This window comes from Podarcis melisellensis (assembly GCF_964234715.1).
Source record: "Podarcis melisellensis genome assembly, chromosome: 14".
Taxonomy (NCBI): domain Eukaryota; kingdom Metazoa; phylum Chordata; class Lepidosauria; order Squamata; family Lacertidae; genus Podarcis; species Podarcis melisellensis.
In genome coordinates, this window is record NC_138546.1 from 20648020 (window position 1) to 20675278 (window position 27259).

At 43.4% G+C, this 27259-nt stretch overlaps 1 protein-coding gene across 33 annotated transcripts in view; it reads left to right on the forward strand.

Annotated features, from left to right (window-relative positions):
* RBFOX1 (RNA binding fox-1 homolog 1) overlaps positions 1–27259 on the forward strand; it is a 1444762-nt gene that overhangs the window by 1314671 nt on the left and 102832 nt on the right. For 32 of the 33 annotated variants that reach the window (XM_081887400.1, XM_081887403.1, XM_081887398.1 and 29 more), the window contains 5 exons: positions 9748–9891; positions 11890–11943; positions 17126–17218; positions 19191–19251; positions 25736–25789. In XM_081887400.1, coding sequence (XP_081743526.1) covers positions 9748–9891; positions 11890–11943; positions 17126–17218; positions 19191–19251; positions 25736–25789 — 406 coding nt within the window. The remainder of the gene's footprint in view (positions 1–9747; positions 9892–11889; positions 11944–17125; positions 17219–19190; positions 19252–25735; positions 25790–27259) is intronic. The other variant, XM_081887407.1, reaches the window with a different exon arrangement.

Sequence of the window (27259 nt, forward strand, 5' to 3'; positions counted from 1 at the left end):
TGCAGTATTCCTGTAAGGGAGGTATAGGGAATCTGTGCCTTTCCAGATATTGTTGGACTCCAAATCCCACCAGCCTCAGCCGGCATGGCCAATAGTCAGAGGTGATGGAGGCTTTAGTCCAGCAACATCTAGAAGGCCACCGGTTTCCCACCCCTGCTTTAGAGGATAAAGGTGATTGGGTACCATCATGGCTAGGAAACACTGTTTGGGGGTCAGACTCTTGTTTTTTTAGCCCCAGCATCTGTTCGTCGTTGTTTACAAATCTTTTTTTATATATATTAGAGTGATCCCCACACCTTTATCTAGGCATAATCAGTAATCATATTTGCTTTGCCCACCTTCAAGAAGTGTCTCCTTGTCTTGCTATCTTGAGATGACTCTTATATCATCGTTTTCTGTGTTCCAAGGAATCAGGACTTCGACTAGTAACAAAGACTTTACCCTCTAGTGCAATTTACATTCTCCTTTTAAAAATGTGGCAGTGCAAAAAAATGTAATTGAGCTAATTATTCCTCCAGATTAGAGGGGTTGCGAGGCCATTATTTATTTTATGCGTGCAGATAAACCACAATTTTGCATCAGTTTGCAATTTTTAAAAATGTAATCATAAAAAACCATCAGCATTTTAGGGCACACTTCCACTATGCATGCTTTTGTATGTAATCTGCTGAATATACTTCTTTTTTCAAGCCACAGATATTTTTAGTTTTATTACTTTTATCAATAACCTTCTACACCAGTTTACACATACTTAACCAGGAAGTGCATAATACTTATTCACATTTCTTTCTTCTTTGGTGGGTTGGGGGAGACAACACCCCACCATTTCATCTCATTTTCCTGTTGAATCAATCGAGTTATTTATTGGGGGGGGGGTTAAAAAGAAAGCCTTTTGTGGACGTCTTGCAGGCATTATTTGATTAAGTTGACAATATTATGTGAGCAACGGTTGAGTACCCACCGTGCTGTTCTTTTGACCAAATTGATTTGTGTAATGAACACTTGCTCTCTCTTTGAATAGGCCTCTTGATTTAAGCAGTAATGCCGGAAAGCCGAGTGAATTTACAGCCCCCACAGCCATTCTCTTTCAATCCAGGGAGAATAGTGGTGGCAGTTCACAGAAAAGCGTAACTCAATACATTGTGCTATAAGCGTGGGGCAGAGGGGAAAAAAATAATATCGCCCAGGTTTTGCAATATACCTATTTGATTTGATTTGTAAGCCTGATAAAAAAGCAATTGAGAAAGGTTCAGGACAAATTATATATACATACACACAGAGACACACAAACACAGCCACATGCTGTCTAAGTAGCCCAAGAAGCTATACAGAATGCATGCAGGGTACTAAATAATAATAATGAATTGCAAACTCACTCTCTCCGTGTGTGTATTTCTCAATTTAGAGTAGCACCACTGAAAATGAGGCATGATCAGGATCCTGGCATAGCAGGTGGTGTAAGTCAGCTGAGATAGCTCAGTTGGTAGAGCATGAGACTCTTAGGGTTGTGGGTTTGAGTCCCACATTCGGCAAAAGATTCCTGCAATGCAGGAGATTGTACTTAGCCTGCTTTCCTGCACAAGCTTCCCAGATCTAAACTTTAAATGTAGGAAGCTTGGGGAGAAGTTAAGGTTTGCTTGCCACTGAGCAACACCCATTCATGGTTAATCACATTAAAATATTACAGCTTGCCATGATAGTTACAAGAGAATGGAGGGACATTTCACAGACTGGCTGTTATCAATGGGTGCTCTGCTGATGGTTTGAAAACAATTTATGAACCACAGATGAAAATGGAACTGAAGCAATAACCCTAATTTTAAAAATCCCTCCATCATTTCCATTCTGAATCCCCTTTGGGTTAATATTGATACTAGCCGCTTTGTGACATAGGAAGCTGCCATGTACTGAGTCAGACCAATTGGGGCATCCAGCTTTCCTCAGCTCTGCCTGGAGACGCTGGAGCTTCAATCTGAGCGAGAGCCTTTACTCAGTTCAGATGCAATTGCAAACTAGGCTTACTGTGAAGCTGGAAGCAAGGGATGCATGCTTTCTCATACAATGGCTTTTGGAACAACAATACATCATGGTGCCGGCTGGGGTTTAAGAGAGTTGAAAGTGAATGGAGATGACTCAGTTGGGAAAGGCTACTGTCTCTGCATACAAGGAAGGGGCCCATAGCTCAGTGAGTATAGCATCCCCAGCATCTCCAGGTAGGGCTGGGAGAAACTCCTTACCTAATATGCTGGAGAGCTCCTGTGAGTCAATGTAAACAATACTGAGCTAGATGGAACAAGGGTCTGTTCCAGTATAAAGCAGCTTCCTAGTTTCCTATATGGGGACGCGGGTGGCGCTGTGGGTTAAACCACAGAGCCTAGGACTTTCCGATCAAAATGTTGGCAGTTCGAATCCCCGCGACGGGGTGAACTCCCGTTGCTTGGTCCCTTCTCCTGCCAACCTAGCAGTTCAAAAGCACGTCCAAGTGCAAGTAGATAAATAGGTACCGCCCCAGCGGGAAGGTAAACGGCGTTTCCGTGCGCTGCTCTGGTTCTCCAAAAGCGACTTAGTCATGCTGGCCACATGACCCGGAAGCTGTACGCCGGCTCCCTTGGCCAATAAAGCGAGATGAGTGCCGCAACCCCAGAGTCGGTCACGACTAGACCTAATGGTCAGGGGTCCCTTTACCTTAGTTTCCTATATACAGGACTGTAGTCATATTCTCAACAAAACAAAATCAGACCCAGGGGAGCAAAAAATAAATAAAAGGATTGCCCCCACCGGAGACTGATGCTTGGTAGGAAAGCAACTCCACGAAAACCTGGGGCTGGTGCCACGGTGAGGAATGTAAATTGGCTAAAGAATGATAAATTAAATTTGACATACGAAGACACATTCCATTGTGAAGATGTATGCATGCCCTGCATATAGTTTTCTCTGTGCATTTGTCAATACCTAAATCAAATTTTACCAAGATTAAACTTGTGTAGCTCTGCCTTATTGATTGAGTTAGAAATGATTATGGAAAAAATGAGCCCCAGAGTCCCAGATTAAAGTAGTTGCAAAATGCATTCAACAGTCTTCAAAGAAGCAGTTTAGTTTCAACAATTGGAAATGTGGGGGAGGGGGGATGTTACCGAAATTTTCAGGCTGGGTAGTCTTCAGTGCTTGGTGCATGGTGCTTGTGTATGCTAATGGTGGCTTCAAGAACAGCCTCTGTGGCTTCTGTTTTGTTGGTTGGCTCTTGCTATTCACAATGCAGAGATAACCCCCCCTTCCCAAACTGGGCAGCTGGTCATCAATAACTGGAGTAAAATATGTAATTGTTTATCAGGCCTTTTAAATTAAAAATACAATCTCAGTGGAGCCAGTGAAAAGTCATGCAATAAATGGGTGGAAATGACCTTTTCCGTAGAGATGACAAATGATGTCTCAAATCTCCAAGCTAGAAAGTAGTTGGACATTATAGCTGATGTATATAGTGCAGATTTATAGAGCAGGGCTTGCGTTGTTTCTCTCTCTTTTTCTCTCTCTCCTCTCCTAAAAAGTTCCAAGTAAGTTATGTTCCATTCAATTGTTTCAAGTTGCATGGAAGAATTCTTTGCCCGTCTGAGTGTTGGGCCACAAAATATTCAGCCTGATAAATCACAGCAGGTATGATCAGCGTCTGCGGCACAATCTGTTGAAAGGGATACAAATGGCTTTTCTTTTTGCTGTCCTGACTGCAACATTGCACCTTTCAAAGAACCTGTGCTCCTTCTGTACCGGAATTTTCTCTATTTGCATCAGGAACAGCAAATCTGTCCATTTTTGTTTCTCTCTGTTTTTCATTTTTCCAATCTTAAGTAGAAATGGAGGAGAATGTTTGGTTCACATTTAAGGGTGAACTTGCCTATTTTGTACTTCCCAAAACAATATGTGAACTAAAACAGAAACATCCTTCCAGATTTGCAGGTCTCCTAATTTCACATTGCAATTCTCCAGTCAAGTAATGTGAACAAAAAATGCATTTACTGCTGCAAAGTGTACATATAAATGCATATTTTAGTGAAGGTAACATACAAAAGGCATTGCATTCGGGAAAATTGCTTTGCAAAAATATTTGTATTGGGCAAGATTTTGCATAAAAAACGTGTATATTATGAGAAATGGGCACTAAAATTCTGATGATATTTTACGATAACAGATATAAAATGAAATAGACACATTTGCCCAATCCTCATCTGAAATCCACTTAAATTCACTTAAATGTCTGCATGAAAATTTGTACACATTTTGGTGTGCTTGGAGGCTTCCTGCTGGAGCTTCTGGTTCTGAGAAGAAAATGGTGGGCTACACGGACCTTTGGCTATGTTCTTTGTCTGTTCTGGCTTCTAGGAAGTATTTTCTAGTTTGTTGGGTTTGTGGCTTTGGCATGTTTGGGTTAATAGCCAGGTTTTGGAATTGCAACAACCTCTGTAGCTTATGTGTGTTTTCTTGGAAGTATACATCACTGTGTTGAATGGGGCTTATTTCTGAGTAAAGTATGCATAGAATTGCAGCCTTTATTATGCTGGCCTGGTTAGATTGTGCTTAGCGCAACTGGCATTTCTCAGCACTCTGCAGCCTCCCCAGTTTCCCATACTTGTACTTACTCTTAAGGGGAGGACATCATGAGTAGGCCTGGGCGATATATCACAGGGGCAGACATCGATCTGGCCAGCTTCACTCAGCGGTATATCGCTGGTGAAACCATCACCGCTCGAGCCTCCATTGCCCAGAGCACTGAGGGAGAAACAAACTAGCTGGGAGCTGGAGGCTGAGGGACTCTAAGTGGTGGAGGTTTCACCAGCGATATACCACTGGTGAAGCCGCCATCATACTCTGCCCCGGCAGAGGGAGAATCAAGCTGAACCGGAGAGGTGCCAATACAGCTTGTTTCTTCCTCTGCTTCTTTAAACTGCTTGGCTGAGGAGCGAGCTGCTGCCCTCACCTCAGCCAAGCAGTTTTATGGAACCATGGCCCACCACCGACTCACATGATCCTGCAGCAGGATGGGGGCTCTGTTAAAGTGCTCCCCCCTCCCCAGCTTAGAGAGCCTTGACGCCGCTCCTGCTTGCACGCAAGTAGGAACAGGATTGGGACTGCTCAGCTGAGTAGCAGAAAACCTGCCCTTCCCAGCTGAGATCCCCATCCTCGCCTGGCTGCCTTCTCAAGGAAGGTGTGCTGTGCCTTTCCTTGCAGAAAGACAGATCCCATCCTCCGGTTGAAGGCAACAGGGTGGTGTAGGGGATCTTTGATCCTGCTGACGGGCGCAGTGCTCACCAGCAGCCTCCAGTAGCCCCTCTCCACAAGGCACAGACTTTGCACCTTGTGCCTTGCAGACTTTGCCTGGGAGGGTGGGAGAGCCAGTGTGGTGTAGTGGTTAAGAGCAGTGGACTCGTAATCTGGTGAACTGGGTTTGCGTCTCCGCTCCTCCACATACAGCTGCTGGGTGACCTTGGGCCAGTCAAACTTCTTTGAACTCTCTCAGCCCCACTCACCTCACAGAGTGTTTGCTGTGGGGGAGGAAGGGAAAGGAAAATGTTAGCTGCTTTGAGACTCTTTCGGGTAGTGATAAAGTGGGATATCAAATCCAAACTCCTCCTCCTTCTTCTTCTTCCTGGGATGAACGGCCCCTTCACTGGAGGAAAGAGGCAGCGCACCGGCACAGGCGAAGGTGAAGGCTGTCAAATGCACAGAGCCTGACAGGTTCTGTGCGCTTGGCTGCTGCTTCTTGGTCTGTCTTTGAGGTCCTCCTGCTCCAGCACGAGCGGCAGGGGACTTGGGGCTGGCTTCGCTGGGGACAGGAGCTTTTCCACCCCCCGGCTGAGAGCAGGCTGGGGCCAGCTGTATTTGCCACAGCCCGCAAGGCACTGGGGTGAAAGCACCTCAGCTCTTACGATGAGAGCTACCGCAGTATCACCTGGCATCTCCCTGGCTGGGGCCAATGCAGTCTTTTTCAACATCGCAGTATATCACCAACCCACAATGTTTGGCTGGTGATAGACTGCGATGTTGACTACCCAACATCGCCCAGCCCTAATCATGAGTTAAGTCCTCCCATGGGGCCTTTTCAGATCAGGCAGTCAGGAAGGCTATAGAGTGCTGGGCAAACATTTGAATGGGAAAAGAAACTCGCACAATACTCACAGCTACCTCACAATGATCAGGTAAGCTCAGCCTCACGCACCCCTAAAATTATAAAGAAATTCTAAAGTGCCCTAAGAAAGGGGTTGAAGAATTGAAGTTTATTTTGAGAGGGAAGAATGCATTTGAGAAATTGGAGGGTACAGTCACTTATTGAAATGTCACTGAAAATCACAGTCAAAGCGAGTTTGAAAGTCCTTCCACAGGCAAACCTCTCATAAATTACGAGGGAAGCCAAAAATGAATTTCAGGAAGATGAGTGAAAATTCTCAAAGGAGTTATGTGCTTTGTTAGCCTTGTTAGACCAATTTTATACCTGATATTCCCGGTCTTCTTTTTTCGTAATGGAACTTCAATGGTGGTGGTGACTGCTGCCTTTTCCAGGGTACCCAGAATTGCCAGGAGGTCCCTTTCAAAGATCCTTAGGTAGAATTAGAAATGGAGAAGAATTCAATTTGTTTTGCATTTTTTATTGAACTGATCCTAATTTGCACCTTCTAGACCAATGCATCAATCAGAATATAATGACCTTTTGAATTGCACACTACTATTTTGCTGAAGGGAAACTTCCAGACCAAAATGTGTTTGAAAATTTTGGAATAGAATATGTTTACAACTGCATGCATAAAGACACATTTTTAAAAATACACATTCCCGCACACATTTTTAAATGAGCAAATGAATCTCTAGACCAGCCTTTCTTAACCTTGGTCCCCAAGATGTTGTGGGACTACAGTTCCCATCATCCTTGACCACTGGCTGTTCTGGCTAGGAATGATGGGAGTTGTAGTCCAACAACATCTGGGGAACCAAGGCTGAGATGCTCTAATACTGAGTCATGGTCCTTCCCCTAATAGTATCAACCTTGCACAATTTATGAGAATGAAATTTTGAACAGAGATGATGATGGTGATGATGATGTGTATATTGGTAGTAACTTGTATATAGCAAGGGGAGATACCAGAAATGGCTCCCCAAATCTTCAGCAATCTTTGAAAAATGCACTGCCAAATGAGATGGCAGTGGGGAGGGGGAGGAGTTAAAGGAAAATCTTCCTGTGTTTTAGAAAATGCATGTGTTTATTCCATGCTTTCACTGTTTATTTGTTTGGTTTTGTGCCAGAAAATTAAGTTCATAAAGGTTCTTATGCAAAAAAAGTATACACATATATATATCTACAGTATGATTAATTAGGTATCCCATGTTGTCTTGAAATTTCTAAACAGAAAAGAAAAACAGCCCAGAGCATTCTTAACGTTTTGGTTTGCAAAAGATGATTAATTTTAATTTTCAGATGACATAATGAAATTAATTGCTTTCATGTTGTTGAAGCAGAAGGCCTCTAAAACTTGCTATCAGGCTACAAAATGAAAGTAATATGCATGTATATTATGGATTGTGAATGTGACTCTTTCCCAGGCAGGCTAAGGTACTATTCACTCATTTATTTCTGTTTGTTTCCCCCCTATTCCAGTCCTGAGATGGAAATGTCCTTGGTTTGTACGTCAGATCAAACTAATTTGAACACACACTTACTGGAAATGTGTTGTCGTGTGTCATAGATTTGCATCCATGACCAGCACCACCTAGTGGTGGAAATGGAACTGGAGTAAAGAAATGAACAAGAGGAATCTAGAGGGAGCTGGGATTTCTTATTACAGATAAAGCCCAGGAGCACCTCAGAGGCTTCTTATATCCTCACTGCCAGCTTCTCTCCTCCCTGGCCATCACATGGGCATTCTTACTCTGACTCTGAGCTTCCCACCAGCTCCCCTGCCACTGATTCTTGAGGTCCAAGGGCTGAAGGTCGGAAATTGGGTGTCAAGGCAGGACCTCACCCCTGAAGCTCCCTGCTTAATTAAAATTTAGGCAGGCACTTTTGCTGTATTGTTTTCAGCGCTTGCTAAAACTTTTTTGGTTTAGGAAAGCCAGCCTGGATTCACAATTTTAAAATCAATTTTAACATGTTATTTATTTGTTGGCATCTGTCTGTTTCGAGAGTCAATGGAGTATGCCTCCCAGGGTTAGCAGTGATCTGCCGGGGGGGGGGGAGCCACCATGCACAGGGGCGGCAGGGTGAGCCCCCGTGGTGTGCCTTTTCGTCACCCCCTCACAGATGACACCTGGGGCGGACCGCCCCCACTGCCCCCCTTCCTTTTTTAAAAATTCATTTTTATTAAATTTTCCATTTTAACAATCCAATCAAATCACATTAAATATTCCAAATTATTCTCAAATAATCCAAATATTCTGCCAAATTTTTCAATGGGACTTCCTAAGGTTCAAGTTCGGAGGGTTCTGATCATCTCATATCTCTACTGCTTTTCACAGTCATTTCCAATAGTTCCTCTAATTCTTCCTGTTGTTAAACTTCCTTCTTTCACGGCCTCTGAGTTGTTCCCACAAGCGAGTTGAAACAAGCAATGATGTGTTTCTGTGTGGATTTTATGTCCCACTGCCCCCCTTCCTACGCCCCTGGTGACCTCCCCAGGGCGCAAGTGTATGGAGGTCCTGGGATGCCCAGAGAGCACCATGTGGGCCGAAGGAAATCAGAGCACTACGTTTGGCACCAGCTTGGCTGCTGGAGTTGCTGGAAGGAGGCACACAAGCACCATCCAACCATCTTAGGGACGCCATTCTGGATTTACCCCTTAGCCTTTTCTTCTCTCCAGGATATCCCACAAGGCAGCAGGGGTTATGGAACAGAGTTTTCTTTCTCCTAGATGGACTTTCTCTCACAGGTTGATGAGCCCCATTTAGTGTGTATATTCATTATATAACCAAATTGATTATTTATAGTTTGATACATTTAATGCCCGTTTGTTTTGTGAAATTTGATTTTATCTGAATTTTTGATGCAATAGTGGAAGCTGCTTCAACTGGGGAAACTCAGCCAGATGGGTGGGGTATAAATAATAAATTGTTGTTGTTGTTGTTTTATGTAAATTGTTTAGAGCCTTTTGTTAAGAGGTACGTAAACCTGTTCAAATAATTTAATATTTAATTTAATTTAATTTAAATTGTCAGAAAGGCTGTCAAGGGGCTCAACAAGATGTCAGTGAGGGGTTTGTCAGTTTTACTCGTGGATCCACAGAAATGAATGGGTAGTTCATTTCTGGATTGAGTTTAAGGTGTTCACACTAATGCTTGGGGAACCCTCAGGAATGGTGTTGGGAACAATGTGGTCAAAGACCACCTGAAAGGAAGGGTTTCAAAAGCAGAGGGTAAGTTCTATTCAGAACAGACCCACTGAAATGAATGGACCTATGTTAGCCATGTCCATTGATTTAAATGGGTCGACCATGAGTAGGAATAGCATCACATGACCCACAGAGCTTCCACATCTGATCCCACTGGACCGGGAGGATGATATCTATGAAGACACACAGCTTCCTAACTGATGTTATTCATTCAGTTGGCCAGTCTCCCCGTCCCTTTCTTGTTTATCCATTCATGAACACCAGTTTCCAGAGGAAATACAAGTCTGGTGTAACGAAACAATGCTGGAAGCCTGACTAACTTTATTTTCTCTCCCTTCCCGCATTCCATTCCATCCCCGCCCCCTGCTTGAATTTTTTTTAGCAGACAGACGATGCAGCACAGACCGACGGACAGCAACAGACACAATCTTCTGAAAACACAGAAAACAAATCACAGCCGAAACGGCTGCATGTCTCAAATATACCCTTCAGATTTCGGGATCCAGATCTCAGACAAATGTTTGGGGTAAGTACTTTGTATTATTAAACAATTTGCATTTTTTTAATCTAGCATTTTAAAGTTGTGAACCGCCCTGAGATCTACGGATGAAGGGCAGTAAACAAATTTAATAAAGAAATTAAATAAATAAATAAAATACTAGTTTTCATTTGCATTTAAAAAAAGAAGAAGAAGGTCCTCTTCAGATTGTAACCTCACACTTACTACCGTAAGTTTTGAATGTGCATCATCAGTCCTATAAACAGGGCTCAAGCCAGATGCAACTTCAGGAACATCTCAGTAGTTGCAGCTTTTTTCTATGTTCTCAGTGGGTCAAGGGGGTCTAGGTCCCACTCCAGGGTCTGTGTCAAGCACTTATTCTTAATCGAGAACCTGTGGGCAGATCCATATCAGACATTTATAGCACAGACCATTCACATTTAAAACATATGACTCCCCCAGGAATCCTGGGAACTGTAGGTTGTTAAGGACATGGGCATATATTAGGGGAGTCATATGTTTTAAATGTGCATTGGCTGTGCTTTAAAAGTCTGGTGTGGATCTGCCTGCAGGTTCTCGGCTAAGAATAAGCTGCTGGGATTCTTTGAGCGAAGTCATGTGCTTTAAATGCACATTGAGTGTGCTTTAAACTCATGGTGTGGATCTGTCCTCAGACAGTTGAAGCAGCTTCCACTGTTTCATGGAACCATCGAGACCATCTCAGAAGAAAACAGAAACAAAGGTCGAGTACACAACATACACCAAAAGCAAATTTAACAACATACACCAAAGAATCCTGGGAACTTCAATTTATCCCCCACAGAGCTGCAACTCCAAGCGCCCTTAAGAAACTACAGTTCCCAGGATTCATGGAGGAGGGGGGATGCATTTTCAATATCTGGTGTGTACACAGCCAAAAAGCCAAGTACCACATCAAAGACTAGCAGATCTGTTTGTGTTTAAGGGGCAATATGACAGATGAAGGCTGCAGTCCGAATCCCCACTTGCCTAGTAGAATCCCCATTGAACTCAACAGGACTTAATTTTGAATAGTTGATGCGGGGGTGTCTTTAGCATATGCTGCGCGGGGGTGCCCAGCGCCACCATTTTTTTTGGGGGGAGGCCAAAGTTGTTGAGCCTTTTTTAAGGGGGAGCTCAGGAGCTCTGAGTTCCTTAGCTTTGGGGGGGGCACACAACTCTCTCCCATGCTGTTTCAAGAGGAGAGCAATCCTTCCCCCGGGAGAGAAACTACATTCCTCATGTGAGCAGTGTGCACCGGGCAGGGCTCTTGATGGTCCACCAATCCCAAGCGTGCAGGAGGGTGGAGCCATCCGGCTGCCTCAGCATCCGCAGCAGAAAAGCCTGCAGCGCTCCGATGGGCTCCACTGCTCGGCAGCGGCTGTCGGCTGGCCTGGCTCTTTAATCCCCGGACTCCAAATCTCGGCCCTAGACTCTTGGCCTGGAACCTCTGAGAGCCCAGCGTCCGGGTGGCCGGCACCCCTAGTGCCTATGGGTAAGCCGGCCCTAAGTTGATGAGAGTCAAATGGCAAAAATTGGTCATATAAAAAAGGGGGTAAAAAGGAACCGATGCAGAAATGTGCCAAACTGAATTTAAGAGTAGAAAGATGAGAAACCGAAAACAAGGTTTCTTGCAGTAATCATAACAGGGGACCCCACTTAGGTGTTCCTCCTGCACATGAGATGCTCCCCTGCATGGAACAAGGGTCACACCACCAACCTGAATGGAATCTTCATCTCCACATACACCAAGTGGTGCATAGGAACATGCTTACTTGAAGTGCATAGAGTAGATTGCAAACAGGGATGTTTGTATGTGCAGAGGTGAATCCGCTGGTAACTGTTTTTATTAGCTGCACTTCAGAATGCAGTTATTTTCCTACACTATAGAATCCTCGAAGTGTTAAAATCTTTTTTTGCATTTATATGTTTCTATTGCATTGGTGTGGGGGGAGGGATGTTTAAAAATGCTTATGTGATTTCTTCTTTTTTTTTGTTTCCTTGCAGCAATTTGGTAAAATCTTAGATGTTGAAATTATTTTTAATGAGCGAGGCTCAAAGGTAAGCAGTTGAATACACCTGTGGCAATGTTGAATTTGTTTGAAGTATTCAATACAAATAAGAGGAAGCAATTGCAGTGCTGTAATAAACCCTTTCTAAATATCCACTTCAACAGAAGCACCTCTTGGGCTGCTTCCCCCCACCCCCCCACCCCACTTTCTTTCTTGTCAATTTCCCAAACAGCGTGAAATTCATTGGCCTAATTTTGAATCCCTTTAAAGGGGATAATTTTAACTACGATAAACTGTCACCAGTTAAAGGGGAATATTGCCTTCTGCTTTTAAATATAATCAAGTGTTGTCTGCTGATTCTCTCTCCCATCCCTGATAATTGCCTTACTCATTTGGTGAAATTAGTTCAAGCTTGCAAGGGGGAAAAAAGATTGTTAGAATAGGTATATATTCTGCTCTTGAAATGGAAGCAAGTAATATAATCTAATATCCTCTGGAGTAATTACTTGATCAAGTGTGATTTTTTTTTTCCAGATTATGAAAGTGCAGCTGCTGTCCTGCTTAGTTAAAACTTTCAGAATGTTGCTAACCTTTTGGAATTCAGTTTCTGTGTTGCTTGAGCAAAACAAGAGACAAAGGCTGCAATCCTTTACCCAGTGATTTAGATCAATGGGGCTTACTTTAGAGCAGGTGTGGGGAATGTTTGCCCCTCCAGATATTGCTGAACTCCAACTCCCATCAGCCCCAGCAACCATGGTCAGTCACCAGGGAAGAAGAGAGCTATAGTTCGGCAACATCTGGAATGCTGCAGGTTCCCCACCTCTGCTTTAGAGGCTTTTCAGAAGTTGTTGGACTACAACTTCCATTAGACTTGACCCTTGGTGGCTGGGGTTGCTGGGAACTGGAGTGCAACAATATCTGGAGGGTCACAGGTTCCTCATCCCTGGTCTACACTGTTTGGAATTGGCTGCTTTAACACCCTTTCCCCAATTTTGCTTAAAAGGGATGCAGCCTGAATCACGGAGTCTCTTAATAGCTGCTTCACTCTTGGTTTGGACATACAGGTTATCCACCTGATGGAGTGCAGAAGTAAGCTTTGGGCTCACATTCTCAGTAGTGGGTGGTGTGATGGAATAGTGGAGCTCACCTTGCTTCTGGTTGGTTGCACTGCGTTGCTTGCTGGGAGTCATAGGGGAGGGGGAAGAGGGAAGGTTGGTGCATTCCAAGTGCACCCGATTGGATGGATGTAGCCAGGGTTTATGTTAGGGGCAGAATCTCAGTTAAATATTTTTATTGATTTACTTGATGGGGGCGGCAGCTGCCCCCCTGCCCCCCTTGGCTATGCCTGTGCCAGATGGGCTCCACTGGTGTGTTTGCGTGGTGCCAACCACATCCGTCTCCCCTTTATCTCCTAGTAAACTCCAATGATGTTGCCAACTGGGGGTCAGGTAAGCCCTGCCACCCCACTCCACTATCTCCTACTCTTCACCATTCATATAACCAGTAATGAAAGTTGAGGCCTTGGTGTGGCACTGTGAGTTTGACCTGTGAGACCTACACTGTTCTCATCTATTAGCATGAGGATGGGGAGTCGTCTTCTGCACCATGTCACATGGATAATCTAGGTGCCCAGACCTTGTGTGAATTGCCTGTAGGAAAGGGGAGGTAGTCCTCAGTTGCTGGCCTCCATCTGAACATGGACATTTCGGTACCAGAAGCCCTTTGCCCTTTTTTGCCCATTTAGGCTTCGCCCATGTCCCTGTCCCAACTTGCTCCCACTAGGAAAGCAATCCTCACTGTGCAGTAGGGAGATTTCACTGTGATTTTGGTGCTACTGCTGAGGGCAGAATCCTAAGATCTGTTGTACCTGCACTACCTGAAGAGTCCATATACCAGTATTACAGAAATGGAATGGATTCTCTTAAGAGCATGCTACCCCACACAGGAGGTCAACTCCTTCCATTTGAAAGAAAACTTGTCTGTCCCCCTCCAGATGTTATTGGATTCCATCTTCCATCAACCAGCATGGCTTTGGTCAGTGATGAAGTGATGGAGATGGTCTCCAACAACATCAGGGGCCCATATGTTCTCCACCTCTGTTTTAAAGAATACAGTTCTATACCCTCCCTCCCTTCTAGTCATGCAGTTTTATTCTGAGGGAGGAGAGTTAACAGGGGTGGGAATGTTTAGTGTCTCACATTGTTTGAAAAGTTGGACTATATTTATGTGCACAATGTTTTACTTGACTTTTTTTGTAATAACTGAAATATTAAATTTCTCTGTCAGTACTAGATGAGATATTTGGAAGCTTAAAGTGCAAGTTCATATCTGTTGGAACATTCATTTAATAACGGTAGCAAAGTTAGATGGTATGAATTGCTTAAAGCACTATACTAAGCAAATGCTGAATTAGTAATGCAGAATTTTGCATTGCTGGGTGGAATCAGTCCTGCCACTTCTACCTTGGTGCAAGATGAGAGTCATGGCTACACAACTCATTTCATTGCAGGCAGTAGATGGGAGAGGACAGCCCAAAGTGGCTCTGCTTAGAGGCAAGATCCACAGGCAAGGAGCATGGCAAAGTTATTCTATGAGGGCTGGAAAGAGAGGTACTCAAGGTCCCCCAGAAAAGCCAATGGTTATGGTTGATCTATATTTGTGCCAGCCATGCTCTGGTCAAGTTAGGGAGGAGGCAAGGTCCTTGGCCCAACGTGGTGTCCCTCTGGATACTTTGGACCACATCCCCCACCATCCCTGACAATTTGTTGTGCTGGCTGGAGCTAGTGGGGCTGGTGGGAACATCTGGAAAGCACCAGACTGGGGAAGGCAGTCAGAGGTGAAGCAGAGTTCTCTGGCAAGGTGGGTCAGGCAGGGAGAAGAGATAAAGATCAGAAGCACAGACCAAAGGAAGGGGTTCAGCTAATGAGTAAGAGCAGGTTCAATCCCAGATTCAAATTCCCACATCTCCAGTTGGACTGGAAATGTCCTCTGTGTGAAACCCTGAGAAGCAACTGCTGGGGAATATGTGGTTCCTCCAGATGTTGTTGAACTCCACTTCCCATCATCCCTGACCATTGGCTGTGATGGTTGGGGCTGGCTAAGGCATCTCGATCCTAGTGTTGTGTCCTTGGGCTTTCATTGTGAAAATAGGTGGTTCTGAAGAAATCCCCGTGAAAGTCATCATACTGAGATTGCTATTACTGTGTTATTCTAAGATCATAATTCCAGAGAGAACAAGCGAGAGTTTACTTAATTTTCAAGTTCCCTTATTAGGCATGAGTCCATGAACAACCAAGAATAAGTACACAGATCTGCTGCCTGCTTTGAAATAAATGGAAGCCTTTCTTGTAGGTGTTGGTGGTGAATCCAGAGCATTTATTTAAATTCCCATTCTGATAAGAATGACTGGGGTGAAGCAGGCTTCTCTCCTCGGTCTAGGAGTGCTGATTTTTGCAGTTGCCATTTCATTAGAAGTGAGTTGCCAGAAGGGTGCCATGGGTTGTATCCAATGGTAATCTTACTCAGACGGGACCCATTGAAATGAATACCAAACTTAGGTTAATTCATTTAATAGATCTACTCTGAGAAGAATTCAATTGGCCATACCCTTTCCTTATGAGTAGCCCAGAAGCTTCAGGTGTCCTCAAGGGTTGTGGCAGCTGCTGAGATCATCACAAACTGCACCTTTGGAGGCTACTGCTTGATTCCTGCTGCCTGGGGATTGCAAAAGTTGGTGACCTGCTTCCACCCAAAGTATAGCACTTTAGGCAAATCTATACAGATTTTGGAGCAACAGTGGGCTCATTCATATACAGCCCTAGCATATATATCCAATGTGCAGTGGGGGGGTTGTTGGGGGAAGATGCACATTTTCAACCCCACCACCAGCATCTTAGAGAGGATGTTTAGTGTGAACCTGGACCATCCACCGTCATCTTTACAGTGGAGAAATGACATGGGCACAAATGACATGTGCACAATATAGGTCTTGATTTACACTAAACATCTGATGTGTGTGTTGATAGTGGGGTGTTGCAGATGTGCAAGGTGTGCTCACCCTCCACTGCATGTTGTGCATGTATGCCAAGCCTGTATAACAATCAACCCAGAACCTGATGCATGGACATTATTCTTATTTTAAAATGAAGTGAATAAGGAGGATGAAAACATGGTCTCATTCAGAGATACCCAACATGGTGTCCTCCAGACGTTGTTGGGCTGCAACTCCCATCAGCCTTAGCCAGCAAGACAATGATGGTCTGAGATGATGGGAGCTCTAGACCGATAATCTCTGAAGGACACCATGCTGCCTGCCTCTGGCCTAGCCAAACCTGGGTCGAGCTGTTTGCATTTCTGAATTCTGTTCTTTATTTATTCATGTCACACAATTATGTTTGATCTTTTTCTAAGAGTCAGGAAGTTTCTGCTCAGTTCCAAGCCCCATTTTCTTTCATTAGCGGTCCTTGCATTTTGTTTTGTTTTCCTGAGACCCCTCCTTTTTTTCTTTTTTCTTTTCTTTAAAGACAAAAAAAAGTAAATATTATAGATTTCACCAAATTTTATAAAAACAACCCTAGTGTGTTGCATGTGAAAAATATGTTTCTTTGCTTCACAATGGCATGAAGGAACTAGTCCAAAGTTCTAGATGAGGTTTGCATTTTGGTGTTGAAATTTGTGCACAAAGTTTTGGTTTGTCTTACTATTTGGTTGAGTCGACTCTGCATGCCATTCAAAGTGAGCCAACTTTCTTTTCCCTTGCCATTCCCTTTTTATCTGTTTGTTTGTTTTCCTATGTGATGACATGGTTCCATTGGTTTAGGATTTTCCTTTCCTTTCTTTTTTGTTAGATTTCCTTCCCTCCTCCCCCCCCCCGCCCCCCGCAGCGACAATTTAGATAACCAAACCAATAAATAAAAGCGAAAGGTATTTGGTGTTCATCCTTTGACTTTCTTCAGGGGATATTTAACTGATGAAAAGAGAGACAGAGAGAGAAAAGTTGTTCACGTTGGTCGCTTTATTAATTGCACATCTCGGTACGATTATAATTTTTATTTTTCTAATTTGCATGTTGCAGAAATGAAGAAGGAACAAGAACCTTTTTAATTAAAGAGAGAGAGAGAGGGAGAGAGAGAGAGAGAGAGAGAAAGACAAAGAAAATAAGCAAAGAAGTGGTCATTGTCTGAAATAATGATATGCACGTTATTTTCCCCCCTTCTCCCACCTGCATGCAGGGATTTGGTTTCGTTACTTTCGAAAATAGTGCTGATGCCGAAAGGGCGAGGGAGAAATTACACGGCACCGTGGTAGAGGGCCGTAAAATCGAGGTGCATGTTAAAAATATTTTCCTTTTCATCTTTTTTATAAATGTCTGCCTCACTCTCATTTGTTGTTTCAGATGCATCATAAGTGTCTCTGGTGTGCTTCCCCTTTCCCTTCCCATAGTTTTTTCTATATATATATATATATACATATGTATATAGATTCATATATGTATACATATATATTTATTTTTATATATATACATATATACACACACACACACATATGTATGTATATATAAATAAAGATAATTTGGCCTTCCTTGGGTTTACTTTTACTTTTTCTTTCTTTTCTTTTTATTTTACTTTTGGATCAATTTATTTTGTAACTCTTACCATCATCCTTATTGCTGAAAGCTGTATGGCAGAAGTGTGAGAAGCTTTTAACCGTTTTGCTGTGATCTGAAAGGTTTTGTTAACTCAATGGGTGCAATAGATTTTTTTTTTTAAAAAAAGGAACAAAAATTGGAAAAAGAAAGAAAACCACACTAAAAATTAAGCGACAAAGCAAAAAAATAATAACAAAAATTAAGGTCGTTTTTGGTTTATTTTTATTTCTTTATTTCTTTATTTATTATTTCATTTGTTTGCTTTCACTGCAGGGTTGAGGCAGGATCTACAGTGGCTTTCAAAACTATTCCCATTTGGAAATCAAATAAATTCTGCAAACTAAATACAAACTTGGGGGGGGGGGGCGGGTTGGAGTCTAAAATGTTGGTTTTCATTTTGGACAAATTCCCAGTTAAATTTTCCATTGGGGGTGTAATGGGAGGGGATAAGCCTATGAATATTTATTTATACCACCACTGGATCCCCTTCAACACTGAATTGTATTTGTTAGAATTTTAAAAGAAAAAGAGAGCGAGAAAAAAAAAACCAATTGAAAATGCTGTCGTCTTTTGAGTAAGATGTTGCATGTTTTGCCTTTTCCATTTTCCCCTCCTTCGACGGTAGCGCTTAGGGCCCTCACCAAACTCTCAGTAACCATGGTAACTGTATACATACCCCATGCTGGCGATGGTGCTGAATGGTAAGTGGGAAAGTCCATCCGCCGTTTCACGTATCTTTTTTAAGCGCTGATATATATATATATATACCACGTGGATTTTTTTGACTTGTCGTATTAAGTTTTCTTGATGCTCTCTTCTCTATATTTTTTTATCTATATCGGTACGCCTGTAAATTTGAGTGTCTGTTTTAAGCAAGCCTTGGAGACACTGACTGGATTGAGGATATGACTTTTGCGCACATCTTACTCAGATTGTTAACTTCCATATTGTGTTAAATAATGCACCCTCTTTTTTATCCTTTTGTTAGCTGTGGTTTTGAAAGCTTGAATGATTTTGTTAGTTTTCTTGCAATGAATCAAATGAGGCTCATGTCTTCCCAGTGTTGAATGCTACATGTTGCTTTCCCCAATGAATCCTCTCTTTGAAAGGGTTATGTTGCACAATGCTAAGATCCGTTTGTCCTTTTTGTTTATTTATTTCCTTCCTTTCTTCCTTTTGGAAATTTAATTTCTCCCCCTGTACCTTGTCTCTTCCCCCCTTCTACTCCACTGCATGCCCCTTCATACAGTGTTTTTCCTTTTTTCTGTTTTGAAATATTTTGTTGTTTCAGTGTTACCATGGAACAAGATGCATGCTTTTAAATCTTCAATTATGCAAAACCTTTTTTAATTTGCTTTTAATGTCTCTTTATTAAAGTTTAAAGGAGATGATGTTATTTTATTGAAATGATTTGGAAGTGTTTTTTTATATATATACAAATGGCAATGACAGTAAATGTAATTATAAATAGTTTTTTTTTCCCTTTTGTTATGCACTTTCTGCTATTTCTTATTATTTTTTATTTGGGGGGCATATATTAAATTGCATTTATACATGACTAATACCAATAGTAATGCATGCCTTTCATTAGTATCATGGACATTCCTCTGTTGCAGAAATGGCACTGATTTACTTTTCTATGTGCTTAGGTAAATAACGCGACAGCTCGAGTCATGACAAATAAGAAAACAGTCAACCCTTATACGAATGGTAAGTACATGAAATGTGTGTTCTGGGGGTATTCCTTTTCCAATGTTCTTGTTATTGCTTTATTTATATACTGATTTTTTGACTCAAAGTGGCTAATGGCAGATTGACGGGAAAGACAGATACGAAAAATGCATAAGAAATACAACAAAACAATCTGAACAATATAAAAGAGCAAAATCACCCAATACCCACCAATCACTTTTATAAGTAGTAATCATGCTCTCACCACAGACATGATCCACATCATTCCATCTCCCACTGGGAAGCCAAGTTAACTCTCTTCTACCTTGGAGAAAGCTCTCCCTCAAACCAATCACCCGTCTGCCTTTCCTGGACATAGCCATAATTCAGCCGTCTGGGAGAATCCGGATGTATGGCAACCCATGTTGCAAGTGTTAAAAACACTTTTTGAAATATGGCAGCCCTAGTCGTAACCAACTTGCTCTGGAAGCAACTCTGCACTTTCCTTGTCCTGCCATCTTCTGCTGTGGCAGAAAACTGTTACTACAACCACCACCTTCCCTGGTTGGCTTTTCTGGAGTTGGTTTGAGCCTCTGAATGCTTCTTGAAGCTTCAGAATTAGACATATCGGAACTTTCCATTTGGCCTGTGTCCATAACCCTGTCGCTTTCTGAACAAATATCTCGTTTCCCTGACTCCCCTCCAGGAAAAAAAAAGATGAAAGGGAAATTTTACACAGCTGATCAATAAAGCCAGCTCCACATCACCAGCAGAGGCAGGCATCAACCATGAAATAAAATGGACCTTGGTTTTCTTTCCCCCCTTTCCCCTACTTTTCAGAGCTCATTAATGAGATGGCTTCCATCATCGAAAGTGGGGAAAAGAGAGGCGGGTGGCTTTATTTTTTAATGACCCTGTCATATTTATCTCTCCCCATTGTGGTAAAATGAAAAGTAAAATAAAATAAGCACTTGCAGTTTGACATATAGTTATTAAGCTTGTAACAATAAATCATGGTGTTGAGGAAGCTCTGGAATTTCTTCTGCTTTTTTCCCAGGGGAAGCCCTCTTATTTTTCTCCCTCCCCTACACCACCTCTATCTGCGTATATTTGGTCCATGTTATGCAAATAGTCAAATGGGACGCGGGTGGCGCTGTGGGTTAAACCACAGAGCCTAGGGCTTGCTGATCAGAAGGTCGGTGGTTCGAATCCCCATGACGGGGTGAGCTCCTGTTGCTCAGTCCCAGCTCCTGCCAACCTAGCAGTGTGAAAGCATGAAGTGCAAGTAGATAAATAGGTACCGCTCTGGCAGGAAAGTAAACGACATTTCTGGTTCGTCAGAAGCGGCTTAGTTATGCTGGCCACGTGACCTGGAAGCTGTACGCCGGCTCCCTCGGCCAGGAAAGCAGATAGGCGCTGCAACCCCAGAGTCGGTCACGACTGGACCTAATGGTCAGGGGTCCCTTTGCCTTTACCTTTACCTTTATGCAAATAGTCATAATTTCATTTTGTCCAAGCATTTCTGAAATACAGGCAGCCCCTCATTTATGCAGGGGTTACGTTCCGAGCAGTGCTATTTTCCTAGAAAAAGAGGTGCCGGAACACACCGTGGACACCTCCCTCTTTCTCTTAGAATGGCAATGGCACCCACCTGAGAGGTGCCCAAACCCACCTGAGAGATGCTGGGACTGAGTTCCTGTGAGTTCCCCCTAAAGGGGAAAAAAAGCACTTGTCGGTGAAATCACATATAATTGAAACCCACCGAAAAGGCCTGCAAAACCCCAGTTCCATCCCCGCTCTGCCTTGCCCTGCCCCCACCTCACCCCGTTCTGCCATTTTAGCAATGTTTCAGTGACGTCTTTATGATGTTTCCAGGTGATTTCCAGGTTCAGCGCAATGCGTATATACAAGGTCGCACACATATTGAACACACATAAATGGGGGCTGCCTGTGGCATTTAGAAGGGGACAGAGCAAGAGACAGAATGTTTGATTGGATCAATGCATGTTACTAACTTTGGAACCCGCACATGAGTCAGATATGACATTAATGTGTTCTGTGCATGGGAGTGGGGAGACAGGGGTCCCATCTGCACTATACATTTAAAGCAGTATCATACCACTTCAAACTGTTATTGCTCTCCCCAAAGAATCCTGGGAGCTGTACTTCCTTAAGGGTGCTGAGAGCTATTAGGAGACCCCTCTGTTCCCCTCACAGAGCTGCAGTTCCCAGAGTCCCCTGCTTTGAAGGATTGATTATTAAACTACTTGGGGAATTGTAGCTATGTCAGAGGAATAAGGGTCCCCTAACAGTTCCCAGCACCCTTCAAATAGCTGGGGTTTCACATTGCTGCATTGCTTTGCTATGTTTTTAAAGTCCACAGAGGAACATCGGAAGTTGCCTTATACCAAGTCAGATATTGGTCCATCTAGCTATAATGCTTGGAAGTGGCTCTCTAGCATTTCAGACAGGGATTTCTCCCAGCCCTAACTTCAAGATGTGGTGGATCTAACTGGCCTTGCTCCTTTGGATTCTTTCTTGAATGGAATGTTTTCATCCTCCATCCTCTTAGAATGCCTATCAGTTTTTATTGGCTGCCATTGTTTCTGGTGCCACCTACTGTTGCCCTTCGCCTTACCGGACCCAGTTGGGCACCAACCTCTATCTAGACCAGCACTGTCTATACCACTGGGATGTGGTTCTCCAGGGCCTCTGGCCACGGGGTCTTTGATTGCCCTGCTATCTGACTTTTTCAGTCTCCGGTCCCAGTGTTTGGACCTGACACATTCTGAATGCTGAGCACGCGTTCCGTTGCTGATCTATTGCCTTACCTCCTTCAGTTGCTCTTCCTTTACGTCTGCATGAAGGACATTTTTTTTTTCTCCCCCACCTCCTTCCTCCAAAAGTTTCAACCTGAAGAGATGAGTGTTGTGACAGCAAGACAAATTCATAGAATTACACCCACGGTGGTGAATTTACCTCCTCCAGCCGCTAACACTGGGTTCCTTGGCAGTTCCTCACTCGTATATGTCAAGCTTCTCCTCACACTTGATTAACCCACACAGTTATGGGCCAGCACATACCTCATTGACAAGACAAAGTAAAGTTTAATTGCTGTTATTTTCATGATGAATGAAGTGTTTCCTGTGTGAGCTTCACCAAGTTAGATGATACAGCCATCAAATCGGGACTGGAGAGAAAATGAAATATGAGAGTGACTTTCAGCTGAGATCATCGATCTGCATCTTCCAGAATAGTCTCTCCCCCCACCCACCCATCTCCTGTCTTGGACAAATTGTGGCACCATTAGTATAACTTAAAATCCGTGGGTATCTCTCAACCTCTTCTGACAGAAAGGGCTGACAGGTGTGAAAAATCTGCCAAATTGCTCATATTTTGGATTTATACTGTTAGGAAATAAAATTATAATGGCATTCTGGAAAATTAAGCTTTTTGAAATTCATTCTGTTATTAAATTTATAAGATCTTTCATATTCTTTAGGCACCATAGAGGACAAATAAGATAAAATTTAACAATGAAGACCACACTCACATAATTCAGATGACAGGAACATAATAAGAAGAAGACAAAAGTAGAATTGTGCAATATGCAGTAAAAAATTGAGCAGTCTGTGCAAACATTCTTAGCAGATGGTATCAAGGATTGCATAGACCAAGGTTGTCAACCTGGTCCCTACCACCCACTAGTGGGCGTTTCAGGATTCTAGGTGGGCGGTAGGGGGTTCTATGGCACAAGCTGAATCCTCCTTCCATCAAGCACTGGTGGGAGGTAATGAAATTTTACCATCAAGAAAGATGCATTAGTGGGCGGTAGGTATAAAAAGGTTGACTACCCCGAGCATAGACAATTAGACAAATTCATGGAGGTCAAGGCTGTCAATGGCTACTAAGCCTAATAGCCAATGTTCAATGCTCAAAGGCAGCAATGCTTTTAAGCTGCTGGAAACCACAGTAGGGGAGGTTGCTCTTGTGCTTGAGTCCTTCTTGCAGTCTTCCCATTGGGGCATCTGGATGGCAATTGTGAGAACAGGATGCTGGACTAGATGGACCTGTAGCCAGAACCAGCAGCCCAGGCTCTTCAGATGTTCACAGATAGCAAGCAAAGCACGACTAGGAAAGCCCTTTCCCTGGCTGACACCCACCTCACCTGTTTATAGCCCTTTTGCACAGAAATGTTGATATTATTCACCATGATGTTGTCGCTGTTGCCGTTATCATTTTATTTTATCAAAAACTAACCTCAAAGTGGTTTACATCAAAATGAAACATCACAAATCATGCACACAAAATTAAATATAAAACACAGGAAGACTTTTTAAAAAGTTAACATTATTATTTCATGGGTAGAATGTATTCATTTATAAACTGCTTAATACCAAAACAGACTTTTAAGTTCCCTAGAGAATGTAATAAATAGTTAAAGCTGAAAACATACACATTTACACCTGCTTGTCCCTCTCACCAATGCCCCTGCCATTCGCCCCACATTAACCATCTAGAGCTTCGCCTTTCCACTCCATGCAACTGCTAAGTTTGCTTTTCAGAAGCCACTTCTGTTCTGCAGCCCTGCTTTGCACCCCTGTTTACACCACCTTCACCTCATGTCCATTCCTCCTCCTCCTCCCTCCTCCTACTACCAGCATGGCAATGTACTGCATCTCCCTCCTCCCACACACTGCAACTGCTAAGCACCTCCAGGTAAGATCCTCCCCCTATTGTGTGGGCAGGTGGTCCCTCCCCCTACCTGGCCTGATCACCTTGGCAACGCCTCCCCAGGTGGGATTGGGCAATTGGCTGAGGTAGGCGGAGACCTCCAGGTATCCCACCTGGGGAAGGCGAAGCCAAACCTGTGCTAATGGTGCTGTATAGGGTCCAGGGGGCTGTGTGCAACCACGCAAAGGGCGTCCCCCATTTAATGTGGGGAGCAGTCATTATGAAGGCACCATCTCCTCCTATTCTGCATATCCTTCAAAGTCTCTGCTTTCATCTTTACCCCGTGCCCACGCCGTCTATTCCCTCTTTGGGGGGCACTCTGCTTTTCACCTTCAGCTCTTTCCTCCTCTCCTCTTCCATCCTTTTCTCTACTCTCCCTTATACACAGACCAATCCCATTTCCCTGCCACATTCTCCTCCCAATTCTGTAGTCCTCTTTGCATGCACACCCCACGAAGATTTATGTGACTATACCTTTCAGACTGGGACACGGGTGGCGCTGTGGGTAAAACCTCAGTGCCTAGGACTTGCCGATTGTATGGTTGGTGGTTCGAATCCCCGCAGTGGGGTGAGCTCCCGTCTTTCGGTTCCAGCTCCTGCCCACCTAGCAGTTCGAAAGCACCCCTAAGGTGCAAGTAGATAAATAGGTACCACTTTATAGTGGGAAGGTAAACGGCGTTTCCGTGTGCTGCGCTGGTGCTGGCTCGCCAGAGCAGCTTCGTCATGCTGGCCACATGACCCGGAAGTGTCTCCGGACAGCGCTGGCCCACGGCCTCTTAAGTGAGATGGGCGCACAACCCTAGAGTCGGCCACGACTGGCCCATATGGGCAGGGGTACCTTTACCTTACCTTTCAGATGTATGCAGGCTTAAGTGGAAGCCCACAAGGGGGGAGGGAGGAAAAACGGGGGGGGGGGAAATAAGGATATGTTTTTGGAAAATATGTTTTGGTATAACTTTGAATAAATAATTTTTTAAAAAAAGAGGAAGCCCACAAGTTAGTTTGCCTAGTTAGAGAAGATTCCATTCTTTTGATGGATATTGCACATATATGAGTGTTTGTTTGGTCTTCTAAATTACTACATTGAATCTACACATGAGGAAGCTGAGAAATGGGAGACGTTTTAAGTACAGTGACAAGGGAAGACGGCTAGAGGGGGGAAATTCGTTTTTAACAATGGCAGGGGTTTGAGTAAAGTTGGGATGGAAAGACATTGAGAGGAAAATGGAACTTTTAAACAATAGCAGAGTTTTGAGTAAAGCTGGGATGGGGAAACTTTGAGGGGGAGTTCGTTCCATTTGGAGTTTTTGTTCTTAACGTTGAACAGACCCATTTTAACAAAGAGAAATTGCAGAGATAACACAGAAACCAACAAGCACAACATAGTTTTCCCCAACACCCTTCTCCATAACCCCCCCACCTTGATTTCGTGCAAATCCAGGATTATGACGGGACACTACAAATCTTCCAATGGGGGCTGCACAATGGTAGCATTACATTTTTATGTATATAAAAGGAGAAATAAAATAAATAAACAACAGTAGCAAAATTAAATCATGATAATTTACTGCTATTCATGTTTCATTTTGCATATCCAGATGATATTAAACGGATACCCCTTGGACCATCTCTTCCAAACTGCCATCAAGCATATAACTGCCTTCAGTTACAACCATTTTTATGAGCTGTCACATTTAAAAACAAATAAACAAAGCAATCTGTAATATTTATGATCCCACACTATAACCCTAGTGCATTTTCTTTTGGTTTTTTTATGTCTTTACTGTAGGTTGGAAATTAAATCCAGTGGTGGGTGCTGTCTATAGTCCAGAATTCTATGCAGGTAAGCAGATACCATGCATTTTGGGGGTGTTTTGGAACAGCTTCACCCCAAATAGTGATTTTCTTGCATTCCATGATATCTATTAATACACTTGGGAAGTTGAGTTTCAGTGTTGCTAAGTATATAATTGGCATGCATTTTATTTGCTTAAGAAAGGGGAATGGTACACTGAGGAGTGCAGCCAACTAAGTTTTAGTCAGAGCAATTCCACTGAGATGAATAAGCACAACTAAATCATGGCCATTAATTTCAATAGGTCTACTCATATGACTCTGCTCATTGTTGTCCGGATCTTAATAACATGTGGTTTATCTTTGTTCACAACACTGGCTACACACAGTGAGGGGGGGAAGTATTTGACCCCCTGCTAAATTTGCCCGTTTGCTCTCTGATGAAGAAATGACCAGTCCATAATTTTAATGGTTGGTTTATTGTAGCTGTGAGAGACAGAATAACAACAGGAAAACCCCCATAAACCCAGAAGACAAAAGTCAGAGATTGATGTGGTTTTCCTGTTGTTATTCTGTCTCTCACAGCTACAATAAACCTACCATTAAAATTATGGACTGGTCATTTCTTCTTCAGAGGGCAAAGGGGCAAATTTAGCAGGGGATAAAATACTCCCCCCCTCACTGTACAGTCCATTCCAGAACTCCGTTCGACATCTAAAACGTTCGGAAACCAAAGCGTGGCTTCTGATTGGCTGCTGGAAGTCCTGTCGGACATCCGGCTTCCAACAGAACATTAGAAAACCGGAACACTCACTTCTGGGTTTTGATTGTTCGGGAGCTGATTTGTTCGGGAGCCAAGGCGTTTGAGATCCAAGGTATGGCTGTATTTGGAAGATTAAGAGCTGCACATTACTGAAGACAGAAGGCTAGTGTCAAAAAGAAGCATCCCTGTGTCACATTTTCCCTGGAACCCCCCCCCCAATGTTTAGTAGTCCTTTGTGCATAGATCAGGGGTGGGGGTGTCATGCCAAGGTGTGTGAGAATATGCCCCTCTCAAGGCCATGGCCCCTCTCCCCAGGACATATCCCTCTAGTGTTTTTGCCTGACTGAAATGAATCCTTGAACTCTGATAGTGCCTGTTGCTTGTCCAAGATGGATAGAGTGTATGATTGTAAGCAGAAACGATCTACCTGTACCAAAGGCACAATTTGCATGTGTTGCTCCACCTGCTTTTGCCTCTGGCCACTCCCACCACTGACACGTTATCCTTGGAAGGTTGTTCAGAACTGAACGTGGCCTTCAGGCTCATCATCAGATTGTACATTTCCCCGTGCTTCATACCACATCACTGCCTGCTACTGATGGGGACAAGGAAATGTCTCCCAACAAGGACTGGAAGTTTGGGCAAATAATTCAAGACAGGGATGACATTTTCTAGGTCAGGTTCTTGTCCCTGGCAACGAGGAGTTGTGCCTGCCAATTATAATTCATTCCAGAGCTTAGATGAGGCTTCACTCTA